The sequence below is a fragment of the Dama dama genome, chromosome 5 (genome assembly GCF_033118175.1).
Source record: "Dama dama isolate Ldn47 chromosome 5, ASM3311817v1, whole genome shotgun sequence".
Lineage (NCBI taxonomy): Eukaryota > Metazoa > Chordata > Mammalia > Artiodactyla > Cervidae > Dama > Dama dama.
This window is the reverse complement of record NC_083685.1, coordinates 292,077-311,659: the sequence shown is the minus strand read 5'-3', so window position 1 is coordinate 311,659 and position 19,583 is coordinate 292,077. Positions and strand designations below refer to the sequence as shown.

Here is a 19,583-nt window from a genome sequence, read left to right as displayed (position 1 = left end):
CGGGCGGACCAGGGTCTGCCAGCTCCTGGTGGGCATGGTGTTTGAACCCCCAGGACCACCCTTTATCGCACGCAGAAGTAATGCCCGGTTCCAGGCTCTCCAGGTAAAGGGCAGAGAATGTTCCGGTTGCTGAAACGGGACGAGGCTCCTGGATGTTTACAAAACCCGCCAGGAGCTGCGCCCCGCCAGCACTTGCCCGCGGCCGGGAGGCGTGCCGGGAACCGCCGCAGCGCCTTGGGAAGCAAGGTCAGAGGCCAAGGACTGTGAAAAGCCCCCACCCCCAGCATCAATCACACCAGCAGACTGTCTGGGGGACGCTCGTTTTGAAAATACAGAAAACAAAACGGACTCCTGGTGGGGGAGGGCTCCCAGGGCCTCGCGTGCAGCCCACCAGGGCCATCTGGATGCGGGGAGGATCCCGAGGGCCCGGGGGTGCAGGCAAGGGGCCAGAGGCGAGGGGCCAGGCAGGAGGGGGGCGGCCACCTCGGCCTTGAGAACCGAGCTTAAAACGACGGCCGTCAGTTTGCCTCTCCGGGTCTGAACACTTCGACGATCCTTCACAGTGTTCATTAGAACAAACCCCCTTTAGGTCTACTCTCACGATTTGATCAAGAACATTTCCTCTGGTAATTTAGCGAATCTTGGCCAAGAGTTCGCTCTGGGGCGTCTCAGATCTTTGCCTCATTCCTAAAACCTGCTCACGTCAAGCTTCCACGGCCTGGCGCTGACTGCTCCGGGGTTTATTTCATTTTCTGATTTCCACCCATTCTCAGCATTTCAGAAACAGCAGGCTTCTCAGAAGTGCACCCCCACCCCGGCCCCACCTCGGGGCACGTGGGGACCCGGGCAGCCTGGGTGGACAAGCGCGGGGGACAGGCCCTCTGAGGGCTCGGTGGAAATGTCGAGAGCTGAGGAGCCGGATGTGGGGTCTGATGGGCACAGAGACTCAGAAGCCAGGCCCGGCGGGTAGGGGCATGAGAGGCCCGTGGGCTGGAAACACAGAGGGAAGACCCTGACTGTCTCTAGGTCTAACGTGCACACGGATGGGTTGGGAAAACAAGTTCCAAACGCTCGGGCCACAGGCCCCAGGGCAGGACAGCGTCCAGGGAGGTGGGCCCAGCGCCCTCTGTTGGGGCAGGCCCACCTCCCACGGTTCTGGGCTCCGGGCTGTGCCCCCAGGACCCTCGCCCCTCCAGGCTGGCCATCCCCGGCCCTGCAGGGGCCCCCACGCCCTCCGCAGGGGTAGCCAGCTGCAGAAGGCGCCAAACCTGGGAGTGTGTCCCACACGGTCACCCGTGAGCTCTCTGCGTCGCCACCCGGGGGGGCGTGAGGGACTGGGAGGGGTCCAGACGCCCCGTGGCCAGGAAGGGGCGCCTGGGCCCCGTGGCATGCACATCCTCACCTATGGCCCAGAGCACGGTGTCAAAGGTGCCCACGTCCTTCCTGTCCGAGGCGAGGTCCACCCAGGTGACACGGAGCTGCCGGTTTGGGAGCTTTTCCACCCTCTCGGGGGCGCAGCCCCGCAGGACCCGGGTGCCGTGGCCGGCCATGTGCTCGGTGACCAGCGAAGCCATTTGCTGCAGAGGGTGGAGAGGGTGCGGGGTGAGGGCCCGGTGCTGGGGGAAGGGTCAGCGCTGGGGCCGCAGGAAGGACCTGCCCGAGTGGGCTGTCCGGGGGCGGGGGTGGGCCTCACGCCCCACTCCGGGGACCCTGCTCTCTGCAGAGCTGACGACTAAGCCAGCAGAGCTTCTGGCACCCCCTGCCCCCACAAGTCTGTGGGCCCAGGCCCTTGGGCTGGGGTGTGTGACCTCTGGACACTTCTTAGATGTTAATGAACCAAGTCTTCTCTAAAGGGGCTGAGACCCGCCCCCGCCCCCCCACCCCTGGCTCTGTCTGCCAGGTCCTGCCAGGCGCGGCGGCCGGGTAGCTGGGAGCAGACATGGGCACCTCTCTGCCCCTCTTCTCATCCCTCCGGGCCTGTGTCTCTCAGGCCCTCTCTGCCTGTGTCCAGCCCGAGGCTCGAGGCCGTCCCTGGACGTGTGTGCCAGAGGTGGGCGCTCGGGCATGTCTGTCCAAGGGGTGACAGGACCTCGGGGGGTGCATCGCCCCGGAGCCCACCGCTGTGCAGACACCTGGTGTTCTGACAGTGACGACACAGACCTGGGCTTTAAAGCGACATCTCCTCGGAGGGACTGTGGCTTAAAAAGAAACTACACGTGCTCATCACGTGGGCACGTCCACCGTCAGCAAGGGTGCCCATGCTCCGGGGCTGGGAGGCCATGAGGCCGCCTGCGTGGCGGATGGGGAGGCGGTAGGGACGTAGGGGCCGGCTCAGCGTCCTGTCCGTCCCATCTATGGTGGCCAGGCTGCTGTCACCCACGACGGTCACCCAGGGCCTTGCTCCCCGCCACGCTGGCCCTGGAGAGACACGCCCCTCAGGCCCCAGGGGCTCAGCAAGGCAGCTGGGACGGCACGGCTGCCCATGCTCACCGGCTGCTGCCCTCCCAGCTGGGGACTGGCCGCTGTGCCCGCCCTGCACCCCAGTACCCGCTGTGGCCGCCACATGCTAACCCTTGCAGCCTCCCGCCAACAGGTGTTTATGTGGCCAACAGTCTCCTCACTCAACTAGAGGGCCGGTTACTAAAGACTGAGACCTCGCTCCCAGCCCACACCTGCCCCTGCCTGGGCAGTGGGGTGGGCGAGCCCTCTCGCGACAGCAGGGGCCCGGGTGGGGGGGCCGACCCGGCGTTACCTGGTCGAAGGCCCGGAGGGGCACGCTGCGTATCATGACGGTGGTATCCAAGCCGAGCCCAGTGAGGAAGCCTGCACACTCCAGGGCTACGTCTGCCAGGCGGCTAAGGAACGCTAACGATGGCAACGTCGGGGCCAGGCAGCAAGACCCCCGCGCCCTGCCAGAAGCCCACACCCCACCCATCCCCACCAGCCCAGAGGAGGCTCCGACCCGGCACCCATCTCAGACGCACGTCGAGGGCCAGGCAGGGGCTCCGCGCACGGGCACCTTCCATGCCCCCTGGAGGTTCACCCCCGGCCACGTGGGGACGGTCGGGAGGCGGTGCCCGGACCTCATGTCTCCGTCTCCCCTGGAGTCGCCCCTCCTGGCCCCTCCCTGGCCCCCCATCTTACTGCTCCGTCTGAAGGAACTAGCCAGAGCAGAGCTGGTCTCCAGGGAGGACCACCTGCCTCACGGCTGTGTCCAGCTGCCCGGCCAGTGAGCGGCTTGGGAAGAGCCTCCAGGAAGCCCCAGACTCAGAGGTCAACCTCAGAGTGTCCCCTGAGCACAGAGGACAGAGCAGGCCTTTACAGGTCACAGGGGGAAACCCCCACGGGAGGGGCAAGGGCAGGGGCCGGGCCCGAGCATCCGCTCTCAGGATGGCGAGCAGAGCCGTCCGTCTGTCCATCACCCGCATGCAGCAAAGGATACAGCTGGCTCCGACCACCAACCTGTTGGAGGGACAGACAGAGAGACACGTGGGTCACAGGGGCCGCCGGCCGCGAGCAGCCCCTGGGGCTCCAAGGGCCGGGCCTCGTGTGGGCGCCCGGCAGCTGATGAAGCACTACCGCCGGGTCACTGCCGCGAACTGTCCAACAGGCTGTCCCAAGGGACGACACGCCCTCCCCAGGGCTCCTGCCACAGTGAAAACCAGCCACCGGACTGGGAAACTGCCTGGTGGCGAGGAATGGACCAGCGGGTCCGGGGACGGGCCCGCAGGCAGGACTGCCATGGACCAAACCCAGGCGTTGCAAGCTTCTCCTTGACTCCTGAGTGCCTTCTGCCGAGGGTCCCACTGGACCCCTGATGCCAGGCTGCAGACAACCAGGGAGGTGCCGGACGTGGGCAGAACGCTACGGGGCCACGGAGGCCAGGCAGAGGACCCACGCCTGCCTGCCCCGCGTCCCCGCACACAGAGGCTGGGAGAGTCAGCACGGGCAGCAGGGAGGGGCCACGGGACCCAGCAGACCTCTCCTGTTACACACTCTGCGTGCACACACAGCTGAACACATGTAAACACATGCACACACACCTGAACATACGTGCACACACACGCTTGCACATGTGCACAGAGCTGAACCTGAGCACAAACTCCCCGCCCAGGTAGCGTGTGGGTGGGCTTGTCAGATCACCCTCAGCCTTTGAAGGAGAAGAGGTGACGTGGGGGTGGATCAGCAGATGTCAGCTTGATCCCGGCAGGTACTAATGATATAATTCCATTTCAAACAGATGCTCGTCCTGGGAGGACTGCCGCTGGCGCCCTGCGGGGAGCTGTTGGCACCCAGCTTCCTCGGGACGGGTTGGGGCTAGGGGCGTCCATGTGGGTGAGTGGGGAGAGCTCGGCATGTGCACACGCAGGCACGCGCACACGGGGCGCACACGCAGGCACACGCACATGGGGCACACACGCAGGCATGCGCACACGTCCGCGTGTGGGTACACACAACACAAGATGGCCTGCACTCCCTCTGTCTGGATGTGAACAGGGAAGGGACAAGCCTTCCTTCAAGACAGAAACTGTGAGGCTTGGGCTGCCTTGAACATGCTGCCCCAACGCGAGAACCAATGAAGGGCATGTGTGCGGACCTCATGGTGGTGGCTTGTGCCCCCGCCAGGGTGCCCACAGCTTGGGTGACTGAGCCGTGCAGGCTTGGGGAGCCCGTTGACCACCCGCCGCACAGTCCTGCTGTCCGAGTCTTCCTGCTTCCACAGAGCAGACTCTGGTGGGGTATCTGCAGCCTGAAGCCCCAGCCCAGCTCCAGGCAGAGCAGCAGCGTGGTCTCCTGATTTTGGCAAAGGCGTTTTTGCTTCCGCAGCCCCTGAGCATGCCCCCAAGCCCTGGGTGTCCCACTCCCCCTCAAGGTCACGGGGCCCCACCCTCAGGCTGCTGGCTCCAAGCCGCCAACAGTGGGCGCACCAGGAGGGCACGTCCTTGACCAAGCACAAGTGGGCGAAACCTCCCGCCAGGGGGCAGGAGTGTGCTGGCGCCCACGGTCACCTTGGTCTCCTCAACGGAATTGCTTTTCACTTCACCCCAGCCCCAGTTCATCAAATAAGCAATTCATTATCAAACAACAATTATCTGAAAAAGAAAGGATCCAAGGTCTTAGCCAGAGAACTCCCTTCAGACAGACTCGATGAGAAAACACTCAAACCAGGGCTGGACCCCAGTGTTGGGGGCCGGCGGGCGCCGCGCTCTGTTGGCAGGTCTGAGCTGCGCGTGGGCTTTGCCGGCCCCTGAGCAGACCCTGGCCTGGGTGGGGGGCAGGCCCTGGGGGCGGGGCCCCGCGGCTGCGTGTGTGTTCGGGAAGCCCCCCCCTGCGCCCCCCAGTGCCGCCAACACAGCACGCCGAGGTGTAGCTGCCGCAGGATTACCCATCACGGGCTGGCCGCCGCCTCGCGTCTGGAGGCAGAGGAAGTGGCAACAAAGCCCTCCCCAGGTGTGAAGCCCCGGCTTAGGGAGCTCTCCACCTGCCTCTCGGGTCTGAAGGCCCCAGTCCGCTCCCGGCGGGGCAGGGAGCACCCACACCGCACGAGGGGCCTGTGGCCATCCCGCCGGCGCAGGCAATGCTGGGGCCCTGCAGGCAGGCGCCCCGGGAGCAGCTGGACGTGGGCTGTCCAGAGGGCGCCCAGACCCCTGGGGCAAAGCAGGTGGGTCACCCGTGGAGGCTGCTGGCCGCCCCGTCTCACGCAGGTGACCCTGAAGATGGTGCACACAGGGAGGAGGGCGGACAGCCCCGGAGCCCACAGGCCGTGGGGAGCTGGCCAGTGGAGGCCCCGCAGCTGCAGGCCGAGGCAAGCCTGGGCACGCTGGGCACCCTGCGGGCAGGCTGGCCTCCTGGATAGGCCCTGGGGCACAGCCTGCCCAGCTTTGAAAGGCCTCCAGGGCAGGGGCAGCCCTCGGGCCCATATTCATTTCAGCTCTGTTTTAAAGGCAAGTTAAAATAAACACCAGGAATATTTATAAGGCAAATAAATCTGGTAGAAACAGCCCCTCAGAGTGTGAGCCGAGGCCCCCAGCCCGGCCAGAGCTGATAAAATACAGAAATGCTACTGTCGGCCCTCGGGCTTATTTTGACTGCGCACAGGAATGTAACGAGTAAACACTGCCTCCCGTATCACACTGTTACAACTTGCATTCACAGCTCGGCACAAAAGCTGCGTTTCACAGAAGCATCGTTCGGGGATGTATCTCCAGCTTAATTTTTTTAAAAAAACCATTTCCTCACATAAATCATGCTCAGAACGGAATGGGTGACTGATACGTTGCAAACACTTTTTTTCCTTAAACAATAACATACCTAGATTCCTTCTAAACGAAAGAGCTAAGAAAAAAAAAGTCTTCTAAATGGTTTTTTTTTTTTCCTGAAGAAAATAAACACGTTCCTGACTCTGATATCTGGGGCTGTCTTCCCCGGCCGCGCATGCTGTGGCCCCGGCACATGGTCAGCAGGGCGGCCGCGCGGGGCCATGTGCCCGGACCTTGCTGTACCGCAGCCGCTGCGGGCCGTGGGCAGTGAGGACCAGCAGACAGCGGCCCCTCTTGGCGGCTGGACTCGGCATTCAAAAGGCAATGCGGAAATAACAAACGAAAGAAGACAGAACACACGGGAACGAAGTCAACGAAAGCCCGAGATTCAGAAAGCACTGGCGCTGGCAGTGGGCAGACACGACCGAGCCGCAGCAGCGGCCTCGGCCAGGACACAGGCCCTGAGCCGCGAGCCAGCGTCCAGGCGGCTGTGCCGTGAAGGCCGCCAGCACCACGGTCTCCACGGCCCCCCGCAGGGACGCTGGAGAAGCGCCTGCATCACCCCCAGAAACCAACGCCCAAGAAAATGATGCGGGTCCAAAGCCTGGCGGATGGGACAGTGAATCAGGGCCAGAGTGGGACAGGGCCCCATTCGGAGGAGTTTCCAGGCCGACGGCAGGCGCTCGTGGTGGGTGCCTGGGGCCCCATCTTCATGCAGACGAGCTGCAGACGCCCACCAAGGCCATGGGACCCACAGGAAATCCAGGGCTTTTGTCAAACACCATCTTGCTGGGTGGGGGGAGGCTCTCCTGAACATGCAATAAATCTAACAGCAATTAAGCGTAAAAGAGCCTAAGCCACACTTAAAAAACCCAAAACACTGGTTCCTTACTGGAGTTAAAAGACATGACAAGCCGACAAAATCTGCCATTGTAAACAACACGAGATTTTAGCTCTGACAGCAAAGCTGTGGGCAGATAAGAGAGAGGAGAGGCAGAGGGCAGTCCCAGGGCAGCGCAGCCCTGCTCACAGCCACACGCTTACAGACACACACAAACACACACGCTCACAGACACATGCTCACAGCCACTCAGACACACATGCTCACAGCCACACACTCACAGCCACTCAGACACACACGCTCACAGACACACACTCACAGACACACACGCTCACAGCCACACGCTCACAGACACACGCTCAGTCACTCAGACACATGCTCATAGCCACACGCTCACAGCCACTCAGACACACGCGCTCACAGACACACACACACATGCTCACAGACACACACAGACACACACGCTCACAGTCACTCAGACACACATGCTCACAGCCACATGCTCACAGACACACACAGACACACACGCTCACAGACACACGCTCACACACACAGACACACACGCTCACAGACACACATGCTCAGTCACTCAGACACACATGCTCACAGCCACACGCTAACAGACACACATGCTCACACACACACACACAGACATGCTCACACACACACACGCTCAGTCACTCAGACACACATGCTCACAGCCACACGCTCACAGACACACATGCTCACACACACACACACAGACATGCTCACACACACACACACGCTCAGTCACTCAGACACACATGCTCACAGCCACACGCTCACAGACACACATGCTCACACACACACACGCTCAGTCACTCAGACACACATGCTCACAGCCACACGCTCACAGCCACTCAGACACACATGCTCACAGCCACACACTCACAGCCACTCAGACACACACGCTCACACATGCTCACAGACACACACGCTCACAGACACACACTCTCACAGTCACTCAGACACACATGCTCACAGCCACACGCTCACATCGACAAACTCACAGACACACACGCTCACAGACACACTCTCACAGCCAGACACACGCTCAGAGACACACACGCTCAGAGACACACACAGACACACATGCTCACAGTCACTCAGACACACATCCTCACAGCCACATGCTCACAGCCACACACAGACACACACGCTCACAGACACACACACACACACTCACAGCCACTCACACATGCTCACAGTCACACACACTCAGAGATACAGACACACGCTCACACACACCACATGCTCACAGCCACTCAGACACACGCTCTCACACACGTTCACAGACACATGCTCACAGCCACACGCTCACAGACACACATGCTCATAGTCACACGCTCATAGCTACACACAGATACTCACACTCACAGACACACACAGACACATACACTCACACACGCTCACAGCCACACGCTCACAGACACACGCTCAGTCACTCAGACACATGCTCATAGCCACACGCTCACAGCCACTCAGACACACGCGCTCACAGACACACACACACATGCTCACAGACACACACAGACACACATGCTCACAGTCACTCAGACACACATGCTCACAGCCACATGCTCACAGACACACAGACACACACGCTCACAGACACACGCTCACACACACAGACACACACGCTCACAGACACACATGCTCAGTCACTCAGACACACATGCTCACAGCCACACGCTCACAGACACACAGACACACATGCTCACACACACACACACAGACACTCAGACACACATGCTCACAGACACACACTCACAGCCACTCAGACACACACGCTCACAGACACACGCTCACAGACACACATTCTCACAGTCACTCAGACACACATGCTCACACACACTCACAGCCACTCAGACACACACGCTCACAGACACACACTCTCACAGTCACTCAGACACACATGCTCACAGCCACACGCTCACAGACACACACAGACACACATGCTCACACACACACACACAGACATGCTCACACACACACACTCACAGCCACTCAGACACACACGCTCACAGACACACGCTCACAGACACACACTCTCACAGTCACTCAGACACACATGCTCACACACACTCACAGCCACTCAGACACACACGCTCACAGACACACGCTCACAGACACACACTCTCACAGTCACTCAGACACACATGCTCACACACGCTCACAGACACACGCTCACAGACACACACTCTCACAGTCACTCAGACACACATGCTCACACACGCTCACAGACACTCAGACACACATGCTCACAGCCACACGCTCACAGACACACACTCTCACAGTCACTCAGACACACATGCTCACACACACTCACAGCCACTCAGACACACACGCTCACAGACACACGCTCACAGACACACACTCTCACAGTCACTCAGACACACATGCTCACAGCCACACACTCACAGCCACTCAGACACACATGCTCACACACACTCACAGCCACTCAGACACACACGCTCACAGACACACGCTCACAGACACACACTCTCACAGTCACTCAGACACACATGCTCACACACACAGCCACTCAGACACACACGCTCACAGACACACGCTCACAGACACACACTCTCACAGTCACTCAGACACACATGCTCACAGCCACACGCTCACAGACACACACAGACACACATGCTCACACACACACACACAGACATGCTCACACACACACACTCACAGCCACTCAGACACACACGCTCACAGACACACGCTCACAGACACTCAGACACACATGCTCACAGCCACACGCTCACAGACACACACAGACACACATGCTCACACACACACACACGCTCAGTCACTCAGACACACATGCTCACAGCCACACGCTCACAGCCACTCAGACAAACATGCTCACACACGCTCACAGACACACGCTCACAGACACACACTCTCACAGTCACTCAGACACACATGCTCACAGCCACACGCTCACAGACACACACAGACACACATGCTCACACACACACACACTCAGTCACTCAGACACACATGCTCACAGCCACACGCTCACAGACACACACAGACACACATGCTCACACACACACACAGACATGTTCACACACACACACGCTCAGTCACTCAGACACACATGCTCACAGCCACACGCTCACAGCCACTCAGACACACATGCTCACAGCCACACGCTCACAGACACACACAGACACACATGCTCACACACACACACAGACATGCTCACACACACACACGCTCAGTCACTCAGACACACATGCTCACAGCCACACGCTCACAGCCACTCAGACACACATGCTCACAGCCACACACTCACAGCCACTCAGACACACATGCTCACACACGCTCACAGACACACGCTCACAGACACACACTCTCACAGTCACTCAGACACACATGCTCATAGCCACACGCTCACAGACACACATGCTCACACACACACACACAGACATGCTCACACACACACACGCTCAGTCACTCAGGCACACATGCTCACAGCCACACGCTCACAGACACACACAGACACACATGCTCACACACACACACACGCTCAGTCACTCAGACACACATGCTCACAGCCACACGCTCACAGACACACACAGACACACATGCTCACACACACACACAGACATGCTCACACACACACATGCTCAGTCACTCAGACACACATGCTCACAGCCACACGCTCACAGACACTCAGACACACACGCTCACAGACACACACACACACGCTCACAGACACACACACTCACAGACACATGCTCACACTGACACACGCTCTCACACACACAGACACACAGACTCACAGACACACGCTCACAGACATGCTCACAGATACACACTCACAGACACTCAGACACACATGCTCACAGCCACACGCTCACAGACACACACGCTCACAGCCACTCAGACACACTCACAGCCACTCAGACATACACTCTCACATATGCTCACACAGACACACACGCTCACAGCCACTCAGACACACACGCTCACACTCAGACAGACATGCTCACAGCCACACGCTCACAGACACACACAGACACACACGCTCACAGACACACACAGACACACACGCTCACAGCCACATGCTCACAGTCACTCAGACACACATGCTCACAGACACACGCTCACAGACACACATGCTCACAGCCACTCAGACACAAACTCACAGCCACTCAGACACACATGATCACAGACACACACTCACAGCCACACACGGTCACACACGCTCACAGCCCCACACACACACACTCACACTCAGACAAACACGCTCACAGCCACTCAGACACATATGCTCACAGACACACACAGACACACATGCTCACAGCCACTCAGACACACATGCTCACAGTCACTTGGACACACACACTCATAGCCACTCAGACACACATGCTCACAGCCACACACGCTCACAGCCACACATGCTCACAGTCACTCAGACACACGTGCTCACAGCCACTTGGACACACACGCTCACAGCCACACGCTCACAGACACACACAGACACACATGCTCACAGCCACTCAGACACACATGCTCACAGCCACACATGCTCACAGACATGCTCACAGCCACACACATACTCAGACACACACGCTCACAGCCTCACACACTCACAGCCACTCACAGACACACATACTCACAGCCACACACATACTCAGAGCCACACACGCTCACAGCCACACATGCTCACAGCCACACGCTCACACACACATACAGACACAAACGCTCAGACACACACGCTCACAGCCACACATGCTCACAGCCACACACGCTCACAGCCACACGCTCATAGCCAGACACACATGCTCACAGCCACACATGCTCAGACATACACATACTCACAGACACACACAGACACACACACTCACAGCCACACATGCTCACAGCCACTCACAGACACACATACTCACAGCTATACACGCTCACAACCACACATGTACTCACAGCCACACACGCTCACAGCCACATGCTCACAGACACACACATACTCACAGACACACACGCTCAGACACACGCATACTCAGACACACACACTCACAGCCACACATGCTCAGAGACATACACACACTCACAGCCACACATATACTCACAGCCACACATACTCACAGCCACACACATGCTCATAGACACGCTCAGAGCCACACACGTTCACAGCCACACACGCTCACAGCCACACATGCTCACAGACACGCTCACAGCCACACATGCTCGCAGCCACACAGGCTCACAGACACACGTGCTCACAGCCACACACACTCACAGCCACACATGTACAGACACACATTCTCACAGCCACACAGGCTCACAGACACACATGCTCACAGCCACACACACTCACAGCCACACATGCTTACAGACACACATTCTCACAGCCACACATGCTCACAGACACACATGCTTACAGACACACATGCTCAGATACACACGCTCACAGACACACACACTCACAGACACATGCTCACAGACACACATGCTCGCAGTCACACACTGACACACATGCTTACACACATTTACACAGATACACATGCTCTCAGACACACACACACAGATATACAAACTCACACAGATGCTCACTGACACACTTGCACAGACACACATACTTACACAGATACATTCACAGACACACGCTCACACACACACACACTCGCACACTTCGGACACACATACTCACACTCACACAGCATGCTCAGATATACTCTCATAGGCACACACACACTCATGCTCATAGACACACAGGCTCACAGACACACACATTCACTGACACAGATCCACAGTCTCACTGACACACACATACAAAGCCACACACATTCACACTCACAGCCACACATTCAAAACCCACACTCAGACACCCACATTCATTTTAAACAGCTAGTAAATACCAAGGATGACATAATAGCAAATGTGAAAGAAATCAGACCACATTTAACCTACTAGTCAGAGATAAGAGAATTAGCCCAGATACTATGGAGTAAACAGACAATGTGGTAAATGTGACATAAAATTAAATCCTACCTCCAGGTGGATGCGCCCAGCACAGCTGGAGCCTGTGGAGGTGGCTGCCGGGTGACCCGGGCTGCAGATGGGAGCAGCCGAGTAGCCCCGCCTGGTGGGGGAGGCCTGGTCCCTTCGGCCCACGAGACAACGCCCACCCGGGACCGCGGGTCTTGACTGGACACAGCCCCAGCCATGCACACGGCACGGGAGAAGCCAGGGACGGTCGGGACCCACAGGTCGGGCTTCCCTGCGCCAGTCCAACCAGGGAAGAGAAAGGGGGCTGGGGGGTCTCAGGAACCCCTCGCGAGGGGCTGCACCTGGGCCTGCAAGGACACCTCGTGAGGCCAGGACAGCGAGGACATGCAGAGCGCGCGGCCCGGCACGCACACACGCTCATGTGCTCACACACAGGCACGCACACACATGTTCACAAACATGATCACACACAGGCACACACATGTTCACACACATGTTCACACCAGACACACATACACGTGCTCACACACAGGAACACACACACATGCTCGCATACAGGCACACACACGTGCTCACACATGTGCTCTTACACACACAGGTGTTTACACACATGCTCACACACAGGCACACATGTTCACACAGGCACACACACTCACGTGTTCACACACATGCTCACACCCTCACGTACTCACACACTGGTGCACACAAACATGTTCACACACATGCTCACACACAGGCACACATGCTCACATGTTCCCAAACATGCTCACACACAGGCACACATGCTCACATCTTCACAAACACATGCTCGCACACAGGCAAAAACACTCACGTGTTTACACACATGCTTACACACAGACACACATGCTCGCACACAGGCACACAGACATGTTCAGACACAGGCGAACACATGTATTCACACATGCACACACACAGACACACACGCTCATATGTCCACAAACACATGCTCGCACACAGGCACAAATACATGCTCACACCTATGCTTGTACACAGGCACACACATGCTTGCACACAGGCACACCCCCACAAACAGACCCCTGCACCCGGCAGGCCTCGGGCAGCAGGCCTCCCCAGCCTGGCGCTGTGATGGCTGAGCCTCTGCCGCCCTCTGGTGGCCTGTCTGGTCCCTGCGAACACAGGTCCCCAAGATACCCGGAAGCAGTGCCCAGAGCTGGACCCCAGGCTGGGAGTGAGCCGGGCCCCTGGGCCCTGCCGATCTCAGGGGCGCCCAAGACACTCAGGGGGCAGTTGAAAGCGGGACATCTGATCGGGGCTGGAGAGGGGCCAGGCTCCCCCCGGTGGGCCCGAAGGCCACGGGAACCCTGGTGAACATCAGGGCTGCGGACAACAGCCTGGAACACCAGCCGCAGGCCCGGCTTTCTGCCTTCCCTCGGTGAGAAGGAACACAGGCTACCCGCCCGCCCTGTGCACGGAGAAGCAGGCCCCGGACACCCCTCAGGCCTTACGTTTTTCCAGGGGCTTCCTTCAGCCAGAAGAGGTCATCGCTTGTGATCCCGTATTCCAAGGCACCTTCAATCTGTCTGGGAGAAGGGTCGACGTGAGGCGGCGTCTCTGGCCGCTAGGGTGCCCACAGAGGACGCTGGCTCACAGACACGACTCGGCCAGAACCACCGCCCGCGTGGGGCTGCCCCTCCCCAGGAGCGGCTCTGGGACGGGGGCCGGGGGGCCGCAGCCTCTTCCTCCAGCTCTCCAGGATCCCCAGATCAGATCCCAGGGCTGGGGGCAGGAGGGGCATGGCCAGGCAGGCCGGTCCCCAGGGTGCCGGGCTGAAGGCTGGGCGGTCCCCGAGGGACAGTGTGGTGGGCCCCGCGCCCGGGGGCCGTGCAGGTCACGCCACACCCCAGCAGGTGGGGGACATGGGACGCGTGCCCCCCCACCGTGGCCCTCGGGAGTCAGAAGCGCTGGAGAGAGGAAATGGATTCCAAACAGTTTATGGTTCCAATTGGCAAAAAAAAATAAAGTTTTGTTAAGTTTGCTCAAGGGAGACTGAAAGGTCTGGGTAACACAGGGGCCAGAACACAGGCAGACTTGGCTAGCAGCAGGGTGGGCGGCCAGCGAGTGGCCTCCCCAGGACCTGTGGCTCCCATGTTGACCCCCAAAGCCCTTCAGGGGGCAGCGGGGTGGGAGCAGGCCAGTCCCCACGTGCGCAGCTGGGCAGCCGAGCTGATCGCTGGGTCCCGGGAGCCGACCATGGCCATCAGGGACTTTGAAAGCAGCCTTCGCGGGCCCGGCTGTGGGGAAGGGTCACTGACGGTCACTGCTTGGGCCCTGCCTGTGTGGTTACTTGGACAAGGGCCCGCCCCACTTCAGAGGCCTGTCCCGAGCCACCAGTCACAGCCGCCAGGTCCCCCGCCCTGGAGGCGGCCCTCACTGGGCGGACCACAGGGGTTGGGGCGGGGGCTCAGGGGATACTCACGTGCGTAGGGTACCGCGGCCGCCCTCCGGTGGCGATGACGATGTGCTCGGCCGAAAGCAGAGTCTGGGAAGAAACCAAGAAAGCCGCGGTCACCCAGGCACCCCATGGGCACCTCGCGAGGGCTCCACTGTGTCCCGGTCACGCTGCTGCCCTGCGGCGGCCCTGAGAGGGGTCTGAGCACCGGCAGGACAGCCTCCCAGTTTATACAGCCTCCCCGGTGGGAAGGTCTCCAGAATCCCACAAGGCCATGCCAGGCTGGCCGCCGGAGCCGCGGGCAGCCTGGCGTGGTCGCTTCCTCTGTCACAGAGGACTGGACTGGCCTCGGCCCCAGAGGGATGTCCTGTCAATCCCAGTGGCACCGATTGCAAGGGACAATGCGCGAACCCAGGCGCTGCCCACCCAGACCACAGACTGGCCCCTGGGAGCCCAGGAGGTGGATGCTCACCTCCTCCCCACCTTTGGAGACACCACAAACTGTGCGTGCATTGACAAAGCTGGCCTTGACGTTAAAATACTTGACTTTCCTGCAAAATAAAACCAGGATACTCAAATGTGACCTTGGGCCACCCACGGCTCAGGAATGGGGAGGGCGCGGCTGCCATGTCCCCAGGTCTCACCAGGTCTCCCCAGACATAGGGACCACAGCCGCCACGTGGGGATGCCCTGAGGCCCAGCGCAGCCCTGGCATGTGGGGACAGAGGTGGCCAGGCTTCTGCTGAGCTCAGTCCTGCCACCTGGAAACATTCCCCAGGAAGAGGAGGCCCCCACGTGCACCCAGTCCTGTCCCCCCAACACCCACTGACGTCCTGCTGCCAAGGAAGGGGGCCCAGCAGGCAGGGGCCGTGTGGCCAGGCCCCGGGAGGGGTGAGAGGTGCCTGGTGCCCAGAAGCTGGCTTTTTTTTTAAAAAATACTTCCAAATGGTGCTGTGTCTTTTTTTTTTTAATTTTTTATTTTATTTATTTATTTATTTTTATTAGTTGGAGGCTAATTACTTCGCATGGTGCTGTGTCTTTACTTTTCAAATATTTACTTATTTATTCGGCTGTTCTGGGTCTCAGCTGCAGCGTGCAGGGTCTAGTTCCCCGACCAGGGATGGAACCCGGGCTCCCGCGTTGGGAGCGTGGAGTCCGCCGCTCGACCAGAGCGAAGTCCTGACGACCAGGCTTTCTCTGTGGCTCTCCCCTCCTCCCTCGCCTGGGGAGTCAACACCCACGACCGCCCAGGGCCTGGCGCGGCAGCGGTACCTGTCCTGCAGCTGGACGCGGTGGCCCCAGTTCAGGGACTTCACGTGGTTCTGAATGGCGTCCGCCATTGTCGCCCTGGTGACACATGCAGTGCGGGGCTGAACGGCCGCACAGTTCAGGGGTGGGTCCCGCCAGGTCGGGGCTGCGAACGCAGGCACACTCGGGGGCCAGGCGCTTCTCAAGGTGGCAGGGGTGGAGGCCGTCCCCGGGCCAGGCGAGGGTCTCCCAAGTGGGGGGCCCTGGGTGGACCACCTGCCACCTGCCGGGCCTGGCACCCTGAGGGGGTTCCTGGGCACCGTGGGGTGCAGCAGGGCCCAGGCCCCACCCAGGGGGTGGGCAGCCTCCCCCACCCACCCCAGGAGACAACCAGAAACCTGGCCCAGACGTGGGGGTGGAGGGGCTGCCTGGGGGCTGCAGGGACCCTGGTCCCCCCGTCGCCCCTCACCAGTCATGTGGGGCCTGGGCCACGGCCCAGCCATAGTGGGGGGCGTCGCGGATCATGCCCCCCAGCAGCGCGGCCTGGTGCATCAGCTTCTTGGGGATGCAGCCAACGTTTACGCAAGTACCGCCGAGGCCCCACCTGGTGCCTGGGGGGCGGGGGGAGCTCGGGTGAGCCGTCGCCCTGCTGACCCCAACTCCGCCGGGCAGCGGGCTGGGCTCAGCCCCTTGGGACTGATGCCCGTCCCCAGCCCCTGGGGCACGCGGCACCGCCAGGGCTGGCCTACCTCGGGGGGAAGGCTCCACGTAGTCCAGCACGGCCACCTTCTTCCCCAGCTGGGCAGCTAAGGACAAGGACCGGGCAAGTGAGCGCGCTGGGGACTCGGGGGCCCAGGAGCCTCTGCCCTCAGCCACGCTGCCCGTGGACAGGCACCTGGACTCTCCCTGACTGCCCACCAGGGCAGCGCGGCCCAGCCCAGCCTGCCACCCTGCTCCAGGGCCAGCTGAGACCCGGGACACTGCAGACAGGCCCCCGGCCCCCAGGCCCCCCTCGCTCCCCGCTTCCCCGGATATCACAGGGGGTCCCCGTCCACCTGCTCAGGGCCCCCAGCTGGGCATTGCTGCCTCTTATCAGGAAAGCGAAGCTCGGGGGTCAGATGGCAGGTCAGCTGGGCCTTGAGCCGGGGAGCAGGACCGGACCCCACTCTGCACCCCCGACTGGAGCCCACCCTGCCCCATGCCCTACCCCCAACCCCCACCCCTGTCTGCAGGGTCCCCCCAGTTGCGAGCCCCATGTTCTAAGCCCAGGGACAACTGCAGGCTTCCCACCGGCCAGCCCCAGGCCCCGGACCTGCAACCCACTTCACTCATGGCTACCACGATCAGAAGCAAGTGTACAAGTCTTCATCAACAAAACCACTTCATTCAACGATGACCGATGGGACCCTGGCGCTGGATTTAAAGGCTGCAGCCAAACTCCTCAGACACAACCACAGCCAGCTCCTGGGTCTGACCAGGATGGGGCAATGGGGACCAGAGTTACTCTCCTGCTCAAAACAACCAAAAATACTGACAAAATGTGCAAAACAGTGGTTTCGAGAAACTGAACAGAAGAAAACAAAGGCCAGTGATCTCTGGGAGGCAGGAGCGGGCAGATGTGAGCCCCAGGAATGGGGGGTCCCTAGGACCCAGCCCGGGAGGGGCCGGGCATTCCCGAGAGGAGGTGGGGTGGAAGTGCTGCCCAGCCTCCTGGAGTGGTGGGTGGGCTCAGGAAGGCCATGTCTTCGAGTAGTCAGGCTGAGACTGGGCCCAGCACCAGGCCCGCCTAACAGACCTCACGCAGAAGATTAGAAAAGACCAGGCTGTCCCTACCTACATCCCAGAACACACTCTGACACATTTCTAGGAGTACAAAAGGACCCAGGACCCAGCAAACGAAAGTTAAAGAGTGTAAGTCACTCCATCGTGTCCAACTCTTTGTGACCCCATGGACTGTAGCTCACCAGGCTCCTCTGTCCATGGGATTCTCCCGGCAAGAATACTGGAGTGGGAGTGGGTTGCCACGCCCTCCTCCAGGGGATCTTCCCGGCCTAGGGATCAAACCCAGGTCTCCTGCACTGCAGGCAGACTCTTTACCAGGTGAAGCCAGTGAGGTACAGTCCAAAGTGTCTGGCGCTCTAACAAAAATTACCCGGCACACAAAGGAGCAACCAGTCCATGAAGCAGACCAAGAACCAACAGTGACGCCAGGATCAGCAGAAAAGAAAGCAAAGCAGGTGTTACAACTGTGCTCCACGTGTGTGAAGAGCTAAGAAGCCATGTGAAAGACAAAAAAAGTGCCCACGTCAAACTGTAGAGATGAACCTGCACCAAGCGGCAGGAAGTCCAAAACGGGGGGATCTGTGTGCACGTGCGGCTAACGCAGTTTGCTGGGCAGCGGGAACAAACACAACATTGTAAAGCAACTGTGCTCCAATAAAAATACTTTAAAAACACCTGCACCGAGTGGGGTTCATGGGGCAGTAGACATCACAGACTCTTTTATCAGGGAACCTGCAAACAGGAATAGAACCTATCCACAACGGAGAGAGCTGGGCGAGTTCTGAGACAAGCCGGAGCAGCTGACGCATGTGGAACTAATGTCGCCCACGTGAAGGAGTGACCGATGGTTGAACAGTGTCATGGATCAATGAAAACTATGACCCAGGGGTTTCCCCACCCTTTTTGGCACCAGGGGCTGGTTCTGTGGAAGACAATTTTTCCATGGATGGTGTGGGGGGATGGTTTCGGGACGATCCGAGCCCATCACATTTATGGGCACTTTATTTCTATTGCCATGACATCAGCTCCACCT

The 19,583-nt window shown here is 59.7% G+C and overlaps 1 protein-coding gene across 1 annotated transcript in view; it reads right to left on the bottom strand.

Moving 5' to 3' along the window:
- Positions 1–19,583, bottom strand: part of TXNRD2 (thioredoxin reductase 2) — a 32,135-nt gene that overhangs the window by 9,520 nt on the left and 3,032 nt on the right. Inside the window, exons 3-11 of the mRNA XM_061141307.1 lie at positions 17,518–17,574; positions 17,238–17,379; positions 16,793–16,867; positions 15,993–16,071; positions 15,548–15,610; positions 14,577–14,647; positions 3,443–3,462; positions 2,753–2,844; positions 1,403–1,577 (exon numbers count right to left, since the gene is read on the bottom strand). Of these exons, the coding sequence (XP_060997290.1) occupies positions 1,403–1,577; positions 2,753–2,844; positions 3,443–3,462; positions 14,577–14,647; positions 15,548–15,610; positions 15,993–16,071; positions 16,793–16,867; positions 17,238–17,379; positions 17,518–17,574 (774 nt within the window). The remainder of the gene's footprint in view (positions 1–1,402; positions 1,578–2,752; positions 2,845–3,442; positions 3,463–14,576; positions 14,648–15,547; positions 15,611–15,992; positions 16,072–16,792; positions 16,868–17,237; positions 17,380–17,517; positions 17,575–19,583) is intronic.